The 18,609-nt window shown below is 49.6% G+C and overlaps 1 protein-coding gene across 1 annotated transcript in view; it reads right to left on the reverse strand.

The window, feature by feature from the left end:
- Window positions 1-1,325: 1,325 nt before the first annotated feature.
- The window catches only part of CATSPERG (cation channel sperm associated auxiliary subunit gamma), a 50,142-nt gene continuing 32,858 nt past the window's right edge, over window positions 1,326-18,609 (reverse strand). Inside the window, exons 19-29 of the mRNA XM_063139753.1 lie at window positions 16,446-16,573; window positions 14,304-14,384; window positions 14,018-14,074; window positions 13,024-13,180; window positions 11,040-11,103; window positions 8,822-8,920; window positions 6,856-6,948; window positions 5,792-5,884; window positions 5,307-5,406; window positions 1,851-1,977; window positions 1,326-1,438 (exon numbers count right to left, since the gene is read on the reverse strand). Coding sequence (XP_062995823.1) covers window positions 1,326-1,438; window positions 1,851-1,977; window positions 5,307-5,406; window positions 5,792-5,884; window positions 6,856-6,948; window positions 8,822-8,920; window positions 11,040-11,103; window positions 13,024-13,180; window positions 14,018-14,074; window positions 14,304-14,384; window positions 16,446-16,573 — 1,112 coding nt within the window. The remainder of the gene's footprint in view (window positions 1,439-1,850; window positions 1,978-5,306; window positions 5,407-5,791; window positions 5,885-6,855; window positions 6,949-8,821; window positions 8,921-11,039; window positions 11,104-13,023; window positions 13,181-14,017; window positions 14,075-14,303; window positions 14,385-16,445; window positions 16,574-18,609) is intronic.

Genomic DNA, 18,609 nt, shown 5'->3' on the forward strand with positions numbered 1-18,609 from the left:
CATACCCTTCTTGTCTAACATATTCACAAAACCAACCCAAATGTCACAAAACAGGGAGCAAAGCTTTCAAGCTCTCCAGAACTCTTCCTCAGGCCCTAATATGGTCCTAATAAAGGCACTGGCCAGCTGTGGATTTCAAATTTGAAATTCCGAAAGGACTTGGGTCAGAACAGAAGCTCATCAGAAGGGGAAAAGCTCTCGGTCTTGGTCTGCTAGCAATGGGATTATCAATAGCTACTCCTAGGTCACATTCGTGCCCGGGGGGCGGTGGGGAGAGAGGACGATTTCCCAGCTCTGCATCCTACAGTTATTAGACGGCAACAGACAGCCCTTATGGCATTAAATTGCACAGTCAATATGTTTAAGGAACAATGCCGTGTTCTGGAACGACTGATAAAAACTAATAACAAAACTAAGAGGGAAGAAGTAAGAGGGAGAAGAAAACTGGGGGAGAAATAACATCCTCCTTATGAAGTACGTTCCAGAAATAAGACGCAAAAGCTTTCCACTATTCACAAACTGCCAATAAGACAGGCATTTGTTAAATCACAACCAGGTGAGGGGGTAGTACATACAGGATCGGAGAGTTGTCCCTTCTGCTTTATAACTGCTCTTTCTTTTTTAACCGTTACCCTTTCAACACTGCTTGGTTTAGTTCTGCAACAGTTTACACAGCATCAGGGGGGTAGAGAGTAACTGGGAAAGGGTCAGAGCAAGGGAATACAATTCACAGACTGTTAAGAGAAGGACACGCATTGCCTTGGGGTGACTGGAAGTGTGTGTGTGGGGGGGGACAGAAAATTAACACATGAAAACAAGGAGGCAGATTTTCATCAGAGTCCTCCTGGTGGGTGGTGAAAAAGACTCGCTTCCACTACATTTTATAAGCTAGCTGCTAGGGTGAGAGAGTTCCAGGATATCTCCTACCAACTGGTCTTAGTCGTTTTACAGGCAACGGGTGGCTTCCGGAACGTTTCTCGTGGCTTATTCACGTGAGTGGGCCAATCAAACAGCCTGCTCATAGATCATTTCAACAAACGCAAACGTATCTGTGGGCGCCTTCCCTGGCAGCATCAACAAGCACGTTGTGTGGTTGGGTCCCCGAGTTCAGGCCGCTTGATCCAGAAGTCATTCGGTGGCTACGAACGGTGATGCCCAAGCTGGCTGCTTCTTAGTGGATTCCGGGGACCTTCTGGGTGTGAAAATGGCAAGCAAAGGGGGAGGCGTGGCTTGACGGGGAGGGCAGAGCCACAGGAGGACGGTGCGTCCAGGTCGAGGACGTGGCTCACAGCGGAAGAGCCTGCAAGGCGAGGAGGGTGCTGCTGTTACTGTGCTCCTCTGGCAGCAACCTGTTGCATGCTGCTGTGGCTGGTTTCAGAGGGCAAATGCTGCAGGGATCCTTGACTGGTGAATGAAGATGAGAAGGTGAGACTGGATTCTACTAAGAAAAAGAGAGAGGGAGGGAGAAGGGGGTAGTCAAAGGGCTCCTGGAAATAGCAGGTTCAAGATGCAACTTTTATTAAAAGGAGAGGTCCAGGGTGTTGGCTGCTGTGAAATATACATCATCCCAGCTTTGGGACCAGCAATCCAGAAAAGTAATGCTTCCCCACCTTGGAGAGCAATTTTGAAGTTCTGCACTGGTTCTGACTGAAACCCGGAGCGGATTCACCGCCCCGCTGGCTCCGGAGCCACCAGGCCCTGCTGCAGGACCCTTCGAAGACTCCATTGCCAACCGGAAGCCGCCCCCCCCCCCCCCCCCCCGAACACCTTGCTCTTCATGCCAGCGAGGTGCTAAGTAGTCTGGGAAGCCCCAAGTCCGTTTTCGCCTCCTCTGCTGGTTGCCAACTCACCAACCCGAAGAGCAAAAGCCTCCTCTAATCTCCGGAACGTTCTGTTGCAGAAGAGCTGGACTTTGGGGCCCATGATGTAAACCGATATGTATAGACAGAGCAAGCCAAATACCACGGCGACTGAAATCTTGGTGCGGGAGGAGAGAGAGAGAGAGAGAGAGAAATGGGAGAGGCCTCATTCCCTGATCATAATTTCCAGCGGATAAGGTTAGTCTGATGTCGGAGAAACAATGAGAGAGATCTGGGGCAAATCTACACAGCGTACTGAAGGCGCTTGCATGCGCCCCCAGTGCGCCCCCGAAGCGATTGTGTAGATCTTGCCCTGGAAGAGACGGAGGAAGAGGCGGAGGAGGAGGCGGCTGGGGAATCCGGCCGCGTCCTTGCCGCCGCCACCCACCTCCCCGCCGGCCGGGTCGGAGAGCTCAGCGGAAGAAGGCGGGGCAGAGAGCGGAAGAAGCTCTCCGACCCGGCTGGCTCTTTCGCAGGCAGCAGGAGGCTAGCGGGGAGGTGGGCGGCGGCGGCGGCAAGGACGCGGCCGGATTCCCCAGCCGCCTCCTCCTCCGCCTCTTCCTCCGTCTCTTCCAGGGCAAGATCTACACAATCGCTTTGGGGGCGCATGCAAGCGCCTTCAGTACGCTGTGTAGATTTACCCCTGGTTTGGACAGCAACGTGTTGTTGTCGTCGTCGTTGAGAGAAGCAGGAGAAAGCGAAGGAGTGACCAGGTTATTGCTGCCCGATCGCTCCCACTGTGGCCGGGTGGAGCTGAACGACTCCGGGACGCCCTGTCTCTGAGCCCAAACTCAGGACTCTGGGTTGTTGGGGGGCAGAGAACCCAGAGTCTTAGCCCAAGCACAAACTCTGGGTCACAACTCTGGGTTGTATCTCCCCAAACAACCCAGAGATCCACATCTGAACATGACGCTGAGCAACCCAGGGTCTGAGATGGAGCTTTTCCCAGCCCTGCCGCTAGAGGCCAGGTGGAGCATGTGCCGTACCTCTGAATCACAGCCCTTCCCGTAGCGTTTGCCCATTGGAATTTAAGAGCAGTCAGAGTGCTTCACAAGCATTACCATGATCATCCACGCAACAACCCTGTTAGGTAGGTTAATATTATTATCCCCAAACTTCAGATTGGGAAGCAAGTGGGGCAAAAAGAACAGGGGCTGAATGCCTAGGCCACCTGGTGAATTGGTGGCTGAGCCAGGATTTGGGCCTTCGGGTTTATTCTGAGCCGCTACAGCGGACTTAGGGTTGCCATATTCGGAATCCACAAAACTGGGACAATTTTATTTGGGGGGGGGGAGTTAGGATTTTTTGAAAAAACTGAACAATATGCCAAGGTCTAGGGAAAGAAAGAACGCTATCTAAGCTTTAGTTATCTAACACTGCAATCCTATGTGTGTCTACCCAGAACAAATCCTATTAAGTTAAATAGGGCTTATTCCCAGGTAAATATGCATAGGATTGCAGCCTAAAGTACTTAAGTCCCTGCAAATAAATAATAGGCAAAGAACAGTTTAAGCAAACAAACAGGAAAAAATGACACTAAATTACATTTCTCCACTAGTTCTCAAAAGGTAGAGGAGACTTCAATACAGAGACTTATACTCCACTGAGCAGGCACAAGGCACCATTTTGGAGGTTGGAATTTCTCCGGACGGCTGGAACAGGCATCCGGGATTCTTGACTGACTGGCCGGGACATTTTGGAAATGCTTGGAAACCGGGACATCCCTGGTTTTCCAGGACGTATGGCAACCCTAACACACTGGCAGGACTCATGAAGACGGGCTGATAGACTCAGTGGTTACATTTCTATACGGCAGCCAAAGATTGAGGGATGGAATGTGATCCTGCTTTAGGGCTTAAGGCAGCCTTCCTCAACCTGGGGTGCTCCAGATGTGTTGGACTACAACTCCCAGAATGCCCCAGCCAGCTGGGAAATGCAGTCCAACACATCTGGAGCGCCCCAGGTTGAGGAAGGCTGGCTTAAGGAAAGAGGCAGCAGCCTGTGTAACCACCCAGAGAGCTTCAGCTATGGGGTGGTATACAAATGTAATGAATAAATTCATCACCCTACTGACATTGGAGCCATCAGCCCCCACTGCTTTGCTCTTCAGTCACCAAAGGCTCCCAAAGCAGGTTACAAAGATCAGGAATGAGCGCTTGCTAGGATGGTTTTCCTGGGCAGCAGGCAGGGAGAACAGTGTCCCGGTGGCCCACCCACCGTCCCCTGGCCCAACGGCAGAAGCCACAACGTACTTCCCTTCCCTTCTGCAGTTTCAAGACTGAGTCTTCCCTCTATTTGATATTGGTTTAAGGGCAATTTTTTTCAAGCTGACATGGGATCTTCTTCTAACCCAAAAGGCGGCTGTGGCGTTACCCACATTTCTATTCCCTTAGGTATGTCTGCGTGAGTATATGTCTAGAAAGTACGGAATGTTGGGCTGAGTGGGTGTGGCTGGTGACGCGGTGGAAAGGGGGGAGGAGTCTATATATGGGGGAGCCGAGTGGTCTGAGGGGTTCAGTTGGTGGTTGGGTTTGGAGGATAGATGTGTTTAGCTGTCTGTGTTCTTGTCAGGAGTTGTGTGAGAAGCGAGTGGAAATAAGATCGTAGGGACGAAGGATTGTTATTATTAGAATTGTTATTACTAGAATTGTTATTACTAGAATTCTTAAGAATAGGCAGGATTTGAATAAAATTTGAAGGAACTATGAACTGTAAACAGCAATATTTTGCTACCGCAAAACCACGTGTCGATTTGGCTGTGTCTCCTGCTCTATTGGTTCAGAAATAAACACATTACATTAAACCTTCAGCCTGCTATATTCACAGAAAAAGCCTTGTCCAAACCTCCTTAGCTTTTCCCTCTGCTATAAGGGAAAGGTTATTATTTTCCTTTTTACCCCTTCCTCAGGAATTTCCGAGAGAGGCTGGGAGTGTGGCAACGAGGGACAGGGCCTTTTCGGTGGTGGCCCCCAGACTGTGGAACGATCTCCCTGACGAGGCTCGCCTGGCACCAACGCTGCTGTCTTTCCGGCGCCAGGGTAAGACTTTCCTCTTTGCCCAGGCACATGGCGGCACATCTTAACCACCCACATGTTTAGTTTTTTTAACGGTTTTTAATGCTTTATGTATGTTCTGCGTTTTAGAGTTTTAAATTTCGTATACTTGTTTTTATCTTAATTTTAGAATTTCTGTAAACCGCCCAGAGAGCCCCGGCTATGGGAGTGGTATATAAGTGCAATAAATAAATAAATAAATAAAGTGGTGGCGCTTAGCCTGAGGGAGGGGTGCACGTCAAAGCCTGGTGAGTGAGTTGGCGTTGTCACAGCAGCAGATAAATGTTTTAAACAAAAGCAAGCGAACAGCTGGTGAGGCGGCTGAGCTGGTGGGGCCGTGCCCAGCCTTAGAGAAGGAGCGAGGGCGAGGACCGAGACACACAGCCACTGTTACCTTCAAAAGGAAGAGGGAGCGCGTGGCGCTGAGGCGTAGGCCATGGACGTGAATGATGAATTCCAAGGCATAGTCGCAGTAAGTGGTTTGATCTACACCCCTGTGGGAACAGAAATCGAAGGATGCCGATAGACTACTGGAGCAGAGCATTTTGCCGTTAAATTTTTCTCTTGCCATCGTGAAGATTCATTCTTTACCCAAGCCCCTTCTGGTTTTCTACATCATTAATCAAGCTCTTAATCCATTGCTGGCTGGGGGATTCTGGGAATTGTAGGCCATCACATCTGGGGGGCACCAGGTTGGGGAAAGCTGATCAGCAGCCCTAAATTTAATTGCTTTCATCGTGAATTGTTTAAAACTTGCGTTCACTGCGAAACAACTTGGGAGTCCTTACACTGAAAGGTCCGCTATAAATATAATTAAGTTATACATTCACTCAATTCATGTTAACATTCAGGAATTTAAAAATTAAAAGTCAAAGTTACCTATTTGATACCTTCACCACGAAGTAGTAATGAGGAGCACTCATGTCTCTGGGAACGATGTCGTAACATGGAGAATTATACTGGCAAACCCACCTAAGGGGGAGGAAGGAGATTTCATCTCAGGCTGGGTCCTGTGACGGTTTGTTTCATGTTTCTGGGTAGGAACCAATAGAACCTTTGAGCAACGCTTTGGATGGCGGCGCCAATGGAATAGAGAATAAGCCACTCCCCACTGAAGGGAAATGAAGCAGAACGTTGAATGTAGGCCTTCAAGGCACCTGGTATTGGGGAGCATTTGGAGATTTGAAGTCAGGAATGGAAAGGGGGGGACTTGCCATGACATTTCAGCCCAGGCTGGTGTGAAGGAGGCATCAGAGTACCTCCGGGTGCCTACTCCGAGAGAGGCTCGGAGTGTGGCAACGAGGGATAGGGCCTTTTTGGTGGTGGCCCCCAGACTGTGGAATGATCTCCCTGATGAGGCTCGCCTGGCGCCAACGCTGCTATCTTTCCGGCGCCAGGTTAAGACTTTCCTCTTTGCCCAGGCATATGGCGGCACATCCTAATTACCCACATGTTTAGTTTTTAATCGGTTTTTAATGCTTTATGTGTGTATGTTCTGTGTTTTAGAGTTTTAAATTTTGTATACTTGTTTTTACCTCAATTTTAGAATTTCTGTAAACCGCCCAGAGAGCCCTGGCTATGGGAGCGGTATATACGTGAAATAAATAAATAAATAAATAAGAGTGGGTTATGTGCCTCTCCCCCCATGGACAAGGAAGGCAGGGATCATGTGACCAAGGTCTTCTGCCTTGGTCATGGTCTCAGTAGTTCCTCCCTTCTAGTTCAATCCCTGCCTTTGCCCAGAACAGACTTTGTGGACCATCCTCTTTCACACACCTCTTCCAGGCCTCTCATACCTTTGTCTTCTTTGATTCTCCTTAGTCCTATGGGGTGGGGGGTGGAGACAGGAATATGACTCCTCTGTTGCCTCCTCACACCAAACAGGGAACTGGCATGCCCACCCAAGGACACAGTGTGTGTTTCCTTCCAGTGTTAAGACTTACACAATTCCAGAGTGGGCTTGAGAGAGGACCTGAAAACCTTCATCGTTCGTTTTGTTTTCCTCAGCTCTCAGCCAGATCAGACTTGATGTTGCACTAGGAAGAGGAAACCAAGCACAGATGAGGGCAGTTGAGCGTCACAAATGAGTCCGCAAGGGACTCGTCCACTAAAATCCTTAGTAGCCCGACCCTCAAAATGCACATGCCTAAGTTAGTCAGTTATGATTCATAAATGGCTTCATTAATGGGAAGAGCAAGAATCAAAGCTCTTCCAGTTTAGAACGGTTTCTCAACTTGATCACCTAGAAGCAGCTCCTACTCGTCACAGGAGATCAGACACGTGAGGACATTCCCAAGTCAGAGCTTGAGGGGCAACCGTTCAGGAGTTGGAGCACCTGCCTTGTATTCAGAAAGTTCCAGGTTCAAGGCCTGGCACCTCCAGCTAAAATAGAACAGGCAGAAGGGCTAGGAGAGGCCCCTGCATGAAACCCTGGAGAGACACTGTTTCACAGAATCATAGAATCATAGAATAGTAGAGTTGGAAGGGGCCTCTAAGGCCATCGAGTCCAACCCCCTGCTCAATGCAGGAATCCACCCTAAAGCATCCCTGACGGATGGCTGTCCAGCTGCCTCTTGAATGTCTCTAGGGTGGGAGAGCCCACAACCTCCCTAGGTAACAGATTCCATTGTCGTACTGCTCTAACAGTCAGGAAGTTTTTCCTGATGTCCAGCCGGAATCTGGCTTCCTGTAACTTCAGCCCGTTATTCTGAGCAGAAACCCTCAGGGTACATTGTATGTACCAGCATTGTAAGCCCAGCATCTGTATTAGGGCTTTCTACATGAGGCTTTTAACCTGCGCATTTACCGAGGCTTCTGCTTCTGGATTCTTTTCGGGATTAAGCTTGGCTCCTTTACACATGCTTTTTCCAGGGGGTTTCTATCTCTGCTTTCTTTATATTTCATCACACAACCACTAGGCGGCACTGTGGTATAGTGGAATTGTGCAATTACAGGAGTCTCATTCTGCCAATTCTGAGTAATAGCACACTTCCCTCAAGCTGAAGAAAAGCTGGGGAAATTGTTGCAAAGAGCAGGAGAGGCCCTGGAGGAGGATGTCGTCATGTAAAAGACCCCACAAAGTACCGTAAGTGAGCTTTTATTATGCACAATAAAAGCCTCATGCAGAAAGGCTGTTAGTGCTGCACTGAATACCCAGGAGGATAAAGCTGGAACCGATCTTCTCCCTGCACCCCCTCTAGTTCATCCACCCAGCTTTGGGTGACTTACAGCAGGGCCTTTGAGCACTGCTAAGGCGTTGCTTTTCCCCTGTCAGCTGGAAACAGAATTAAAACGGATGGCGCCATGGGGCACTTAATAAAAAGGGGGGAAAGTACAAAATGAAAATAGTAATTTAAGTTATTGTAGAGTTGGAAAAGGTGCCAATAAGGACTATCAAAATAATTGCGGGATGGGAGCATTTCCCTAGAACGAAAGGCGAAAGCCTCTGGGCCTTTTTATTTTAGAACAATGACACCTAAAAGTGGGTGGGTGGGAATACATTCAATTCTGCGTGGCATAGCATGCTACGAAGTGAGCATTTCTGACACGTCTCAGCATTGGGAGGATTCAATGATTCAGTCATAGCTGTTAAAGACACAGGATTCCTCAGCCTCATTGACTACCGAGTCAAACGAGGCAGGGCCAGAGCAGTGACTCATGCAGGAATACAGCAGACCACCTCCTCTGAGGCTGGGTACTTTGGGGCTCACAGTAGCCTTTGATGATCTGTTTCATCTCCAGCTCACTACGGACCAGCAACTTTTCTCACACAGCCATGGCCAGCGTGAGGTTTTGGAGTAACTGGCCTCACGTCCTCATCTTTTAAATATTGCATCTGAGTAAGCCGTATTTGCTATAGAGTTGACATCACTCTGCCAGGCATTCTGGGAGCCCGAGCATTGTGGTCACCTGCCATTCACAGTGTTGTAGCGCAAGATCTCCTCTGGGGTGAAATATTTGATGTTCTGTACTGAAAACGGTCCCCCGCCAATGATTGAGAAGATGTAGCTGCCAACAGAACAAGGAAGATGAAGGTGAGTTCACGCAGGCTTTAGCACTCCCACCTCCCCACCAAAAAAACACCCCATACCACCCCTCCATATACAATTCCAAAACCCCAGGGCAAAAGCTCTGCTTCTTTTTCCGTTTTCCTCCACCCCCATACAGCACATGGCAAGGATACTGATATAGGTCAGAGCGCAAAATGAGAAGATGAACACTGCTCAAGGCCACAGATGAAGCCTGTGGGAGAGGAACATGGGACTGATCATGAATGTCTGCCCTCTTGCTTCGTGGGCTGCTTACCCACCAAAGCCGGTTTTGGGAAAAAGCGGAGGAAAAACTGGAAACGCTTCTCTATGCGTTTCCAGGAAGGCTGGCCCCAGGAATCCAGGAAATCTAACAAATCCTGAACGTCTGCTAAAAACGAAAATAGAAGATGAGATACGCGACAGCCCTCTTAGAGCCTGCTGTCTCTAGTGCCTTCTCCTAGGAAAGAGCAGTCAGATCAGATGCTCTACTTCTCCATGCTCCCATGCAGAAGTCTGGCAGGGTTCATAGGAGCCTATGAGATGACCAAGGGTCACCTCTGCGCTTCCCCGGCTCTGCATTTTTGCTAGATGGGTGTTTTTGTCCATCTAGCTGGGGTTCTGTGGAGGGGGTGTGAAAGAGGCTGGGCTGGCTCATATCCCCACTTAGGATCATAGAATAGTAGAGTTGGAAGGGGCCTCTGAGGCCATCGAGTCCAACCCCCTGCTCAATGCAGGAATCCATCCTAATGCATCCCTGACAGATGGTTGTCCAGCTGCCTCTTGAAGGCCTCTAGTGTGGGAGAACCCACCACCTCCCTAAGTCACTGGTTCCATTGTCATACTGCTCTAACAGTCAGGAAATTCTTCCTGATGTCCAGCCAGAATCTGGCTTCCTGTCACTTGAGCCCGTTATTCCGTGTCCTGCACTCTGGGAGGATCGAGAAGAGATCCTGGCCCTCCTCTGTGTGACCACCTTTTAAGTATTTGAAGAGTGCTATCATGTCTCCCCTCCATCTTCTCTTCTCCAGGCTAAACATGGCCAGTTCTTTCACTCTCTCTTCATAGGGCTTTGTTTCCGGACCCCTGCCCTCCTCTGAACCCGCTCCAGCTTGTCTGCATCCTTCTTGAAGTGTAGTGCCCAGAACTGGACGCAATACTCAAGATGAGGCCTAACCAGGGCCGAATAGAGGGGAACCAGCACCTCATGCAATGTGGAAGCTACACTTCTATTAACCCCCACTTCCCCTGTCCTCTCCGTCCACAGAAACACCCCGTTTTCATCATTCTCTCAGAGACTGCTTTTGCGAGCTCAGAGAGGCGGCCGGTGTAGTTCTCTCCAAGCTGGCTGAGGGGGTGGGAGGGTCAGGGAGCTCAGACTCTTGGGTCTGAGAGCTTTCTATGTCCTCCCGAACGCCGTCTATGGGGGCCACAGGGTTTCTCTCTCACTCAGTATTTCTATACCACCTGTCAGGTAAAATATATCCAAGTAGTGTATAGCAATAAAACCATGCTAGAAATATAAATACAAAATGGAACTAAACCACAGCCAGTGGCAATCGTAAAAGAAACCGGGGGAGGGGGGGAATAAAAATGACGGGCATCACAAATAACGTGATGTGGGAAATACCTCTTGCAGGGTTTGTGTGTGTGTGTATGTATATATATGTAGATAGATAGATAGATAGATAGATAGATAGCAGCTGCGGGAAGGGGCAAACACATTGAAACACTAGCATTTGGGCCAAGGGAATTCCTTTTTCTTCCTCTCTGTCAGAGAGCCAAGGAAAATCACCCAGAGAAGCTCTTAGCCCCAGGTGGCCTCTGGGTGTTTTGCCCTGAAGGAGAACTAGCAGTGTGTGTTGTGTATCGGGGTGGGGATTATCTTTGCCAGGATTAAACCATGATCCTGATCCAAAGTCCAGTCCCGACCACTTCCATGGCGGCTAGGACTTTTCCAGATTTTTTTTTTTTAATGCGGGATGTCACATTCATAGATCTCCGCCGGTGTCCTATCTGGCAGAGGTGCCAGTTTTGCTCTGCCCACATCAGATACTGACGTCTGAGGAACCCTATTAGATCCACTCAGCCGTTCTTACCTTCCGTTGAAGCGTCCTGAGTGTCCCGTCACCATGTCTTGGATCAAAAAGAAGGGATAAAAGACTGCGAACGAAGCAAAGCATAGCCGGCCTCAGCCTGGTTTCAAGTTACAAATAACAGGTTCATGAATTGGCAAGACATTGCTGAACGAGAGAGGACTTACTGGACTCCGGATTTTACACCTGGTTTCGCCAGATTTTACACCTGCTTCGCGGCAAAACCAGGTGTAAAATCCAGAGCTTTATCACACCAGCATTATACTGTGCAATCACTGTGAATTGCATGCAAAGGACTCAGAAGTTTTCCACCTTATAATCTGCTTTGATTGTGAAGTACACCCATGCATCCGGCCTTTGTTTGCTGTTTATTCGTTCAGTCGCTTCCGACTCTTCGTGACTTCATGGACCAGCCCACGCCAGAGCTTTCTGTCGGCCGTCGCCACCCCTAGCTCCCCCAAAGTCAAGTCTGTCACCTCCAGAATATCCTCCCTCCATCTTGCCCTTGGTCGGCCCCTCTTCCTTTTGCCTTCCGCTTTCCCTAGCATCAGCCTCTTCTCCAGGGTATCCTGTCTTCTCATTGTGTGGCCAAAGTACTTCAGTTTTGCCTTTAATACCATTCCCTCAAGTGAGCAGTCTGGCTTGATTTCCTGGAGTATGGACTGGTTTGATCTTCTTGCAGTCCAAGGCACTCTCAGAATTTTCCTCCAACACCACAGTTCAAAAGCATCTATCTTCCTTCGCTCAGCTTTCCTTATGGTCCAGCTCTCGCAGCCATAGGTTACTACGGGGAATACCATTGCTTTAGCTATGCGGACCTTTGTTGTCAGTGTGGTGTCTCTGCTCTTAACTATTTTATCGAGATTTGTCATTGCTCTCCTCCCAAGAAGTAAACGTCTTCTGATTTCCTGGCTGCAGTCAGCGTCTGCAGTAATCTTTGCGCCCAGAAATACAAAGTCTGTCACTGCCTCCACGTTTTCTCCCTCTATTTGCCAGTGATCAATCAAGCTGGTTGCCATAATCTTGGTGTTGTTTTTTTGAGGTCTAACTGCAACCCGGCTTTTGCACTTTCTTCTTTCACCTTTTTCATAAGGCTCTTCAGCTCCTCCTCGCTTTCAGCCATCAAAGTGGTGTCATCTGCATATCTGAGATTGTTAATGTTTCTTCCTGCAATTTTGTGCAATACAGCAAAAAGATTTGCTCTATTTAGCCCCTACTTTTTGAGTGTCTCTTCCGAGTGGCCACTGGGGCACAGGAGCAGGATTTTAAAGAAACGCTTACATCTGCATTAGCTTTAAAGATAAAGACACCAAAATTGGCACAGTAATAGATATTAGGGAGAGCTTTAAGCATACCAAATTTGAATTGAATTGGGTCATCCATTGATTTTTTATGATTTTTTACATTTCCCCCCCACACCTTAAACTCGCTTCCTGGTATGCAAAGTATCGCTGTCATGTCGCCAGGTAGCAAAAACAACAACTGCGAAAGCTTAGTGCTACAGGGTTAATCGGAGGGAAGCAGGTACGTGGGATGAAGCTTCCAGAGTCCTGTTAAGTCTTGTCTCGCTCAGCAATTCATTGCCTACTCAGGAACCTGTTTTTTGTAACTTCGCTCTGTTTGGTATACATGTACACTGACGTTGTAGCGATACGACGTTGCGTGTCTCAATTCTGTTACGATTTCTTTCAAATTATCAGTTCTTTTACCCCCACCATCTTGGCTGCCTTCCAGATTGTTGCGCGCTTGTGTGCTGTTTAGCCTTGTTCTGCTGGGATCGTAACTATGACAAAGGCTTGCTGCCTGACGGCTGCCTTTCCTAGCCCTGCGCGCGGGTTTTTATCCCCCTCCTCTGTCAAAAATGGCCCCTGAAGCAGCTTATAATAAACCAGCCAAAAATGCGCTAGGAGGATTCCGCCGTGACGGATGGCTCCAGTCCTCCTGCCCCACAGGGAAATCAAGGGGTCCCTCCCCACCTCAGTCCTACCGTCACTGAAGTAGAAGCACGGCATCTCGGGGTCCGGTACGACGCAGTCAAAGTAGTGCTTGTTCTTCTCAGTGGTATAATTCTTCGTGAAAGTGATGTCAAAAGCCAGCCGCTTGCCCGGGGGGCATCCGATACGAACCTCCACCACAGCGCTACCCTGTGGGGCAGATGAAGAGGGAAACAGAAGCTGCTTTTCGCTTCAGAGCAGCAGCTTTCAAGCTCCCTCTCTCATCAGGGGGGACCCCCCTCCTTTCCGCTCCCCTGCTGTGGAACCCCTGTACAATGCAAAGGACCTTTCGGCCGTGTTCTGGGAGGCCCCCTCAGCGGACGCTGGGCAACGGAGAGGCCTGCAAAACGTGGCCTCGGCCCTGTGTCAGGAGCAAGGAGACCCTTTCAGCTCTTGGGGCCCGCATTCCAGTGGTGGGTGGAGTCAAAGGCAAAAAGGGGCAGGGCCAGAAATAATTTTGAAAATCAGCAAATTTTAGCTTAAAGCCCTTCCTGCCAGGGACTCCGCCTTCAGAGAAGCATTTCAGTGTTTTAGAACCGGGGGGGGGGGGGGAACAAACAACACAAAAGCTGAGAACTATGGGTTATTGGGGGGAAGGGGCGTGGCCACGTGGCAAACCCTGGAGGGCCAGGCTGGGATGCCAGGGATGGGTGGATTTGGCCCCCCAGGGCTGAGGTTGCCCACCCGTGCCCTGGGAGAAGTCCCCTTGGAACGCACTCAAACTGGATTTGCTACTTTTCTGTACCGGCTGCCTCCAAAAAGCAAGAGTTATCAGGAGTTTTGATGAGCAGTTAAATTTCCCGGGCATGGAGGCGATGCGGAAGGGAAATACCGCTGGCTTCATCGCCTCGCGGCAGCCTCCCAATCAACGCTCAGGAGCAGGGCCAGTCAAGCTGGCAACCGTACACCAGAACCTTGCCTGGAGCTGCAGATTGCAAAGGAGGACAGGGCGAGCTCCCCATCAAGGAATCAAAGGCATGCCGTTACCCTCATCCGCGGTCCGCTGCCTGTGTATTCGTAGCAACTCACTCCCGAATGAGCAACCTGGGGAAAGCAAATGCAACCTGAACATCTCTCAAGGAAAAGGCCACGTTCTAGTCGCTTGTACCACAGCAGTGCAACTCGGTGGCCAGGGGCATAAAGCAGGAAGGCCCCGGATGCCAGATTTGGCACGCGCCTGTGTCACAAGATAGCCCCTCCTAGCTCAGGAAGGAACAATGATTTTACTGTGGGAAAGCTGCAGAGTTGGAGGTAACCGAGACGCCTTTCTTACCTTAAAAATAATGGAGCTCTTCAGGAGGTCCTTTCCACTGAGCTGTTGTATCGGATAAATGCCGTTGTCACTGATTTTCACCTGTGTTTTTTTGCAGGGTTTGGGGTTGCAGAGATGGGGTGAGAAAAAGAAATAAGATTGGAAGCAAATGCTGTTTGCTCGCCTGCACATTCTTCTGGCTCGTGAGCCGTTCAAGGCTTCAGAATGGATGGTCCAAAACACTCAGATCCCGTCCGCTCCCATTTTCCAGCACGGTATCAGCCCCGCAAATAATGAATTTGGCTTGCCTCCACTTCCTTCCACAGCAGAACCTGGGGCGGATCTACACAGCGCACTGAAGGCGCACGCATGCGCCTGCAGTGCGCCCCGAAAGCGACTGTGTAGATCCTGCCCTGGAAGAGGCGGAGGAAGAGGCGGAGGAGGAGGAGGCGGCTGGGGAATCCGGCCGCGTCCTTGCCGCCGCCGCCACCCACCTCCCCGCCGGCCTCCTGCTGCCGGCGAAAGAGCCACTCGGTGGAAGAAGGCGGGGCGGAGAGCGCCAGCCGCCTCCTCCTCCGCCTCTTCCTCCGCCTCTTCCAGGGCAGGATCTACACAGTCGCCTTCGGGGCACTGTGTAGATCCGCCCCTGGTGGCAGGTGTATCATCTGCCACTCTAAAGGGCTTCAAATATGGTCGCCAACTAGCCAGAATTTTCTCGGCTGGTTGCCAGCATTGCAAGAAACAGAGCCAGGAAACCAAATCCAGCTGAGCCATCCTGGCACACACATCCTTGTTGTCATCATGCACAACTGCGCACTATGAGATCACTGGCAGGAGAGGGCAGGGGGTGTGGGGGGGGGGGGGGAAGAAGATGGTTGCTTTCTCCTTTAGGGTTGGAAGTTATCCAAGACTGAGTTACTCCTCCCACTCGCTTAGAAGGCAGGGCTGTTCAAATGACTTTGTGCTTCAGTGGAAGAAGAGCCTTCCCCAGGGGCTGTCTATACATTTGAAAAGCCCCGCGGTGGCTGTAGGGTGACGCTGTGTCGGTTATACGACGCAGCTGCTGATTCGCAGCCACCGCGGGGCTTTCCCGCAAAGCTGCGTATTTAAAAAGTCGGGGACTTAACCCAACTTTTTATGCTGGAGCGAGGTCAACTCTTCCACCATCTGACCTCGCTCCGGTGTTTGGATGGGGGCATTCCCAGGACGATGGAGACCCGATTGGTCACCGGAAGCCCAGGCAGGGAGCAGGGGCCGAATGGCCGCTGGGAAGCCCGCGCTGTCTCCTGGGTCAGGATTACCCACTGCCACCCCACAGCAGCGAAAGGGTGGGTTTTCCTGAAAGGGGCAGCAACCCGATGCCATGAAGGCAGCCCCCAAGTTCCAATCTTGATTGCTTTGAAGGAGCAGAGCTTTCACAGAGCTGCGTCCCTGCAAACTTTTGTTCTTCTTCTGCTAGCAGGCAGCCAGATTCAACACTGGTGTGAGAGTTTACCTGAGCCTGACAAGGACAGATAAATGCCTGACATCGCAGCCCAGGCACAGCACTGTCCAAGGAACCACTGCCAACTTAGGCACGTCGGCTTAAGGCCAAATTACAGGTGACATACAGAGGCATGTATGAAAAGCAGCTTCCCATGGGGAGCGGGGGTTGTTGTTTGAAGGGAGAAGCAGGGGGGGATTACCCCTTTCCTAGTTCACCGCTTTCCCACACTGCAACTCCCCACACCACTTCCCTGGTGAAAAATCTCACCCACCTGAAGCAGCTTTTCTCAGGAAAAAACAACAACAGCTATTAGGCCTGAATTACACATATCCGCACGTCAGTGACCTACTTTGCTTGGCAGTAAGGGTGATTCCCGCAGGAAAGGCTACATTTCCTTCAGGGGAAAAGCATTTTACATGTGCCCACAGGCCCTTTCAGTGAGCATTCTTCCCACTTGCAGAAAGGCACTCTGTACATGCTCAGAGGCACTCTGCTCTAGGTTCCAGAAAATGCACGTAAGTAAAGCTTGGCAAACGTAGCTCCAAATGTAACTCAATATAAGGACGGGGCTCAGGATCTTTACATTTCAGACTCCTCATCAGAGCAGGGCTGCATTTCTGACTGTTAACCCATGACCGTCACCTCCTTCCACCTGTTGGCAACAGAGAGGTCCTTACCTGATACAGCACGGAGCCTCTGCTGATGAATTCGTCCCTCTGCAGACTTACATAAACATATTCAGGATGGGATAATATGGTGGTGAGCCAAATGTAATTGAGGGAATTTTCATCCGCTGTCTCCCCCACTGCAGGCAAAAGAGAAGGAACATCAGCCCGTATCTATTTATCAATCTATGGTATGTCCACATTTGTGCACTTCTGGACACCTCATTTCAGAAAGCGGATCCCATGTTTAGGAAAGGGTGGTCAAAATGAATGAGGGACACTTTCTCTTCAGGCGAGGAGTCAACGTCTGTGTACCTAACGCCATCCCAGATTTGGAAGGGATGAGGCAGTTTCAGCAATTGCAAATGTGTGTATGTGCGAGCGTTACAAAAACGACAAGCTATGTCAACGAACCATTTCCTAAAATAACAGAACTATTCAACGATACACAACAAATGATGGGTTGTATGCAACGTTAGTCCTCCACAGAAAAGACCCAATGAAATTAATTTATTTATTTCAGTGGGTCTACTTTAGAAAGGGTTAACATCGGATACTACCCTCTAGCTCACTAAAATATAGCCTAAAGTGCTGCCTTGGTAGCTTAAAGATTCTATTTACAAGGAAAATAACATGTTTTAATTGGCAAAACCATTCCTTTGTACCAACCAATTAGGCTTTGATTAGAAACCAGGTGAACTTAATCAAAATATTTAACACTACTTCACATTTATGTGGCACTTTTGGGGAGTGTTCAGAGCGCATCGTCTGCATTGTCTTAGTGATGCCAGCCTTGTAAAGCAGGACAGGATTATTATTTTTATCCATATTGTTATTTTAGGCTGAGAAATACTGGAATGCCCAAGGCCACCTAAAGAGTTTGCAAGTGAGGCAACATTTGAAATGGGGATTTCCACCCCACCCCCGGACACACAACATAGACCGATTAATCACAAAAACAATATGTAATTATATATTGTGAGATATTTATTTCTAATTACAAATAAATGAAATTTTGTCTTGAAGTATGGTGTAGCATGGGTAACACTCTTAATATAACAACAGTAAACTACATGGCTACATTTTGCGACAGTATGCGTAAAAAGCCAACGTCAGTGCAACGTCTGTCATATACACCTGTATTTGTACAGGGTGTATGTGATAGGGTTGGCGTGATGATGTCATCACGCCGGGCACTCGTATGTGGCCGTATCTGCATGTGGGCGGACCCTCCTGGAGACGGAGAGAGGAGCGGTGTCTCGGTTCCTAAGACCATCGGAAATATGTGTTTTCCGATGGTCTTAGGCGACCCCTGTGAAAGGGTCGTTCGACCCCCAAAGGGGTCGCGACCCACAGGTTGAGAACCGCTGCTTTAGGCAGTACACAGTTTCAGTCTCCTTGCTTGGTGATTTAAACTGTTATTTAAATAGGGGGTTTTCCCCCCTTTATGTCACTCCACAGTTGCTGCCAGTAGCTAAAATGACTCTCCAAACACCAGACGCGGGACTTGTTGGCTCCTGGCTTTTGCAGATTTGCAAGGAGAAAACTCCCATAATAAACACAGACGGCCCCCATCCCCTCTGCTGCCACCATTACCACTTCCACACACAGAGTTTTGTTTTAAGTGACGGACCCAATAACAGCCAGTACCTTGGTTCGCACGATCACCATGGGTTAAATAATCCACACTGGGTTGCGGCATGTGCTGGGTGGCTTCTGTGTTCAAGCCACAGCTGCGTCTTGTCGTGTGTTGTCCAAACCCGGCAGGAGTTAAACAACCCTTGCAAAATCCTAAAACAGGCCGTGGGTTGTATGAAAGCCATTCAACCCTCGCAGAACCCACCCCTGCCAGGTTCAGATGACTTGACAAGCCACCGTTGGGGTTTCAATATTCAAAATGGCTGCCAGCACATGCCATGGTGGGCTGTTTGACTACGCGGATTGATCCAGTGTGGTGTCGTGGTTAGAATGTTGGACTGGGAGTCAGGAGATCCGGGTTCTAGTCCCCACTCGGCCATGGAAGCCCACTTTGGGCCAGTCACAGACTCTCAGTCTAACCTACTTCACAGGGTTGCTGCGAGGATCAAACGGAGAGGATTGTGCAAGCTGCTCTGGGTTTCTTGCAAGAGAGGGGAAAGCGCCATATAAATGTAATTAATAAAATAAATATCCATCC

This window comes from Elgaria multicarinata, chromosome 13 (assembly GCF_023053635.1).
Source record: "Elgaria multicarinata webbii isolate HBS135686 ecotype San Diego chromosome 13, rElgMul1.1.pri, whole genome shotgun sequence".
NCBI classification, from domain to species: Eukaryota; Metazoa; Chordata; class Lepidosauria; order Squamata; family Anguidae; genus Elgaria; species Elgaria multicarinata.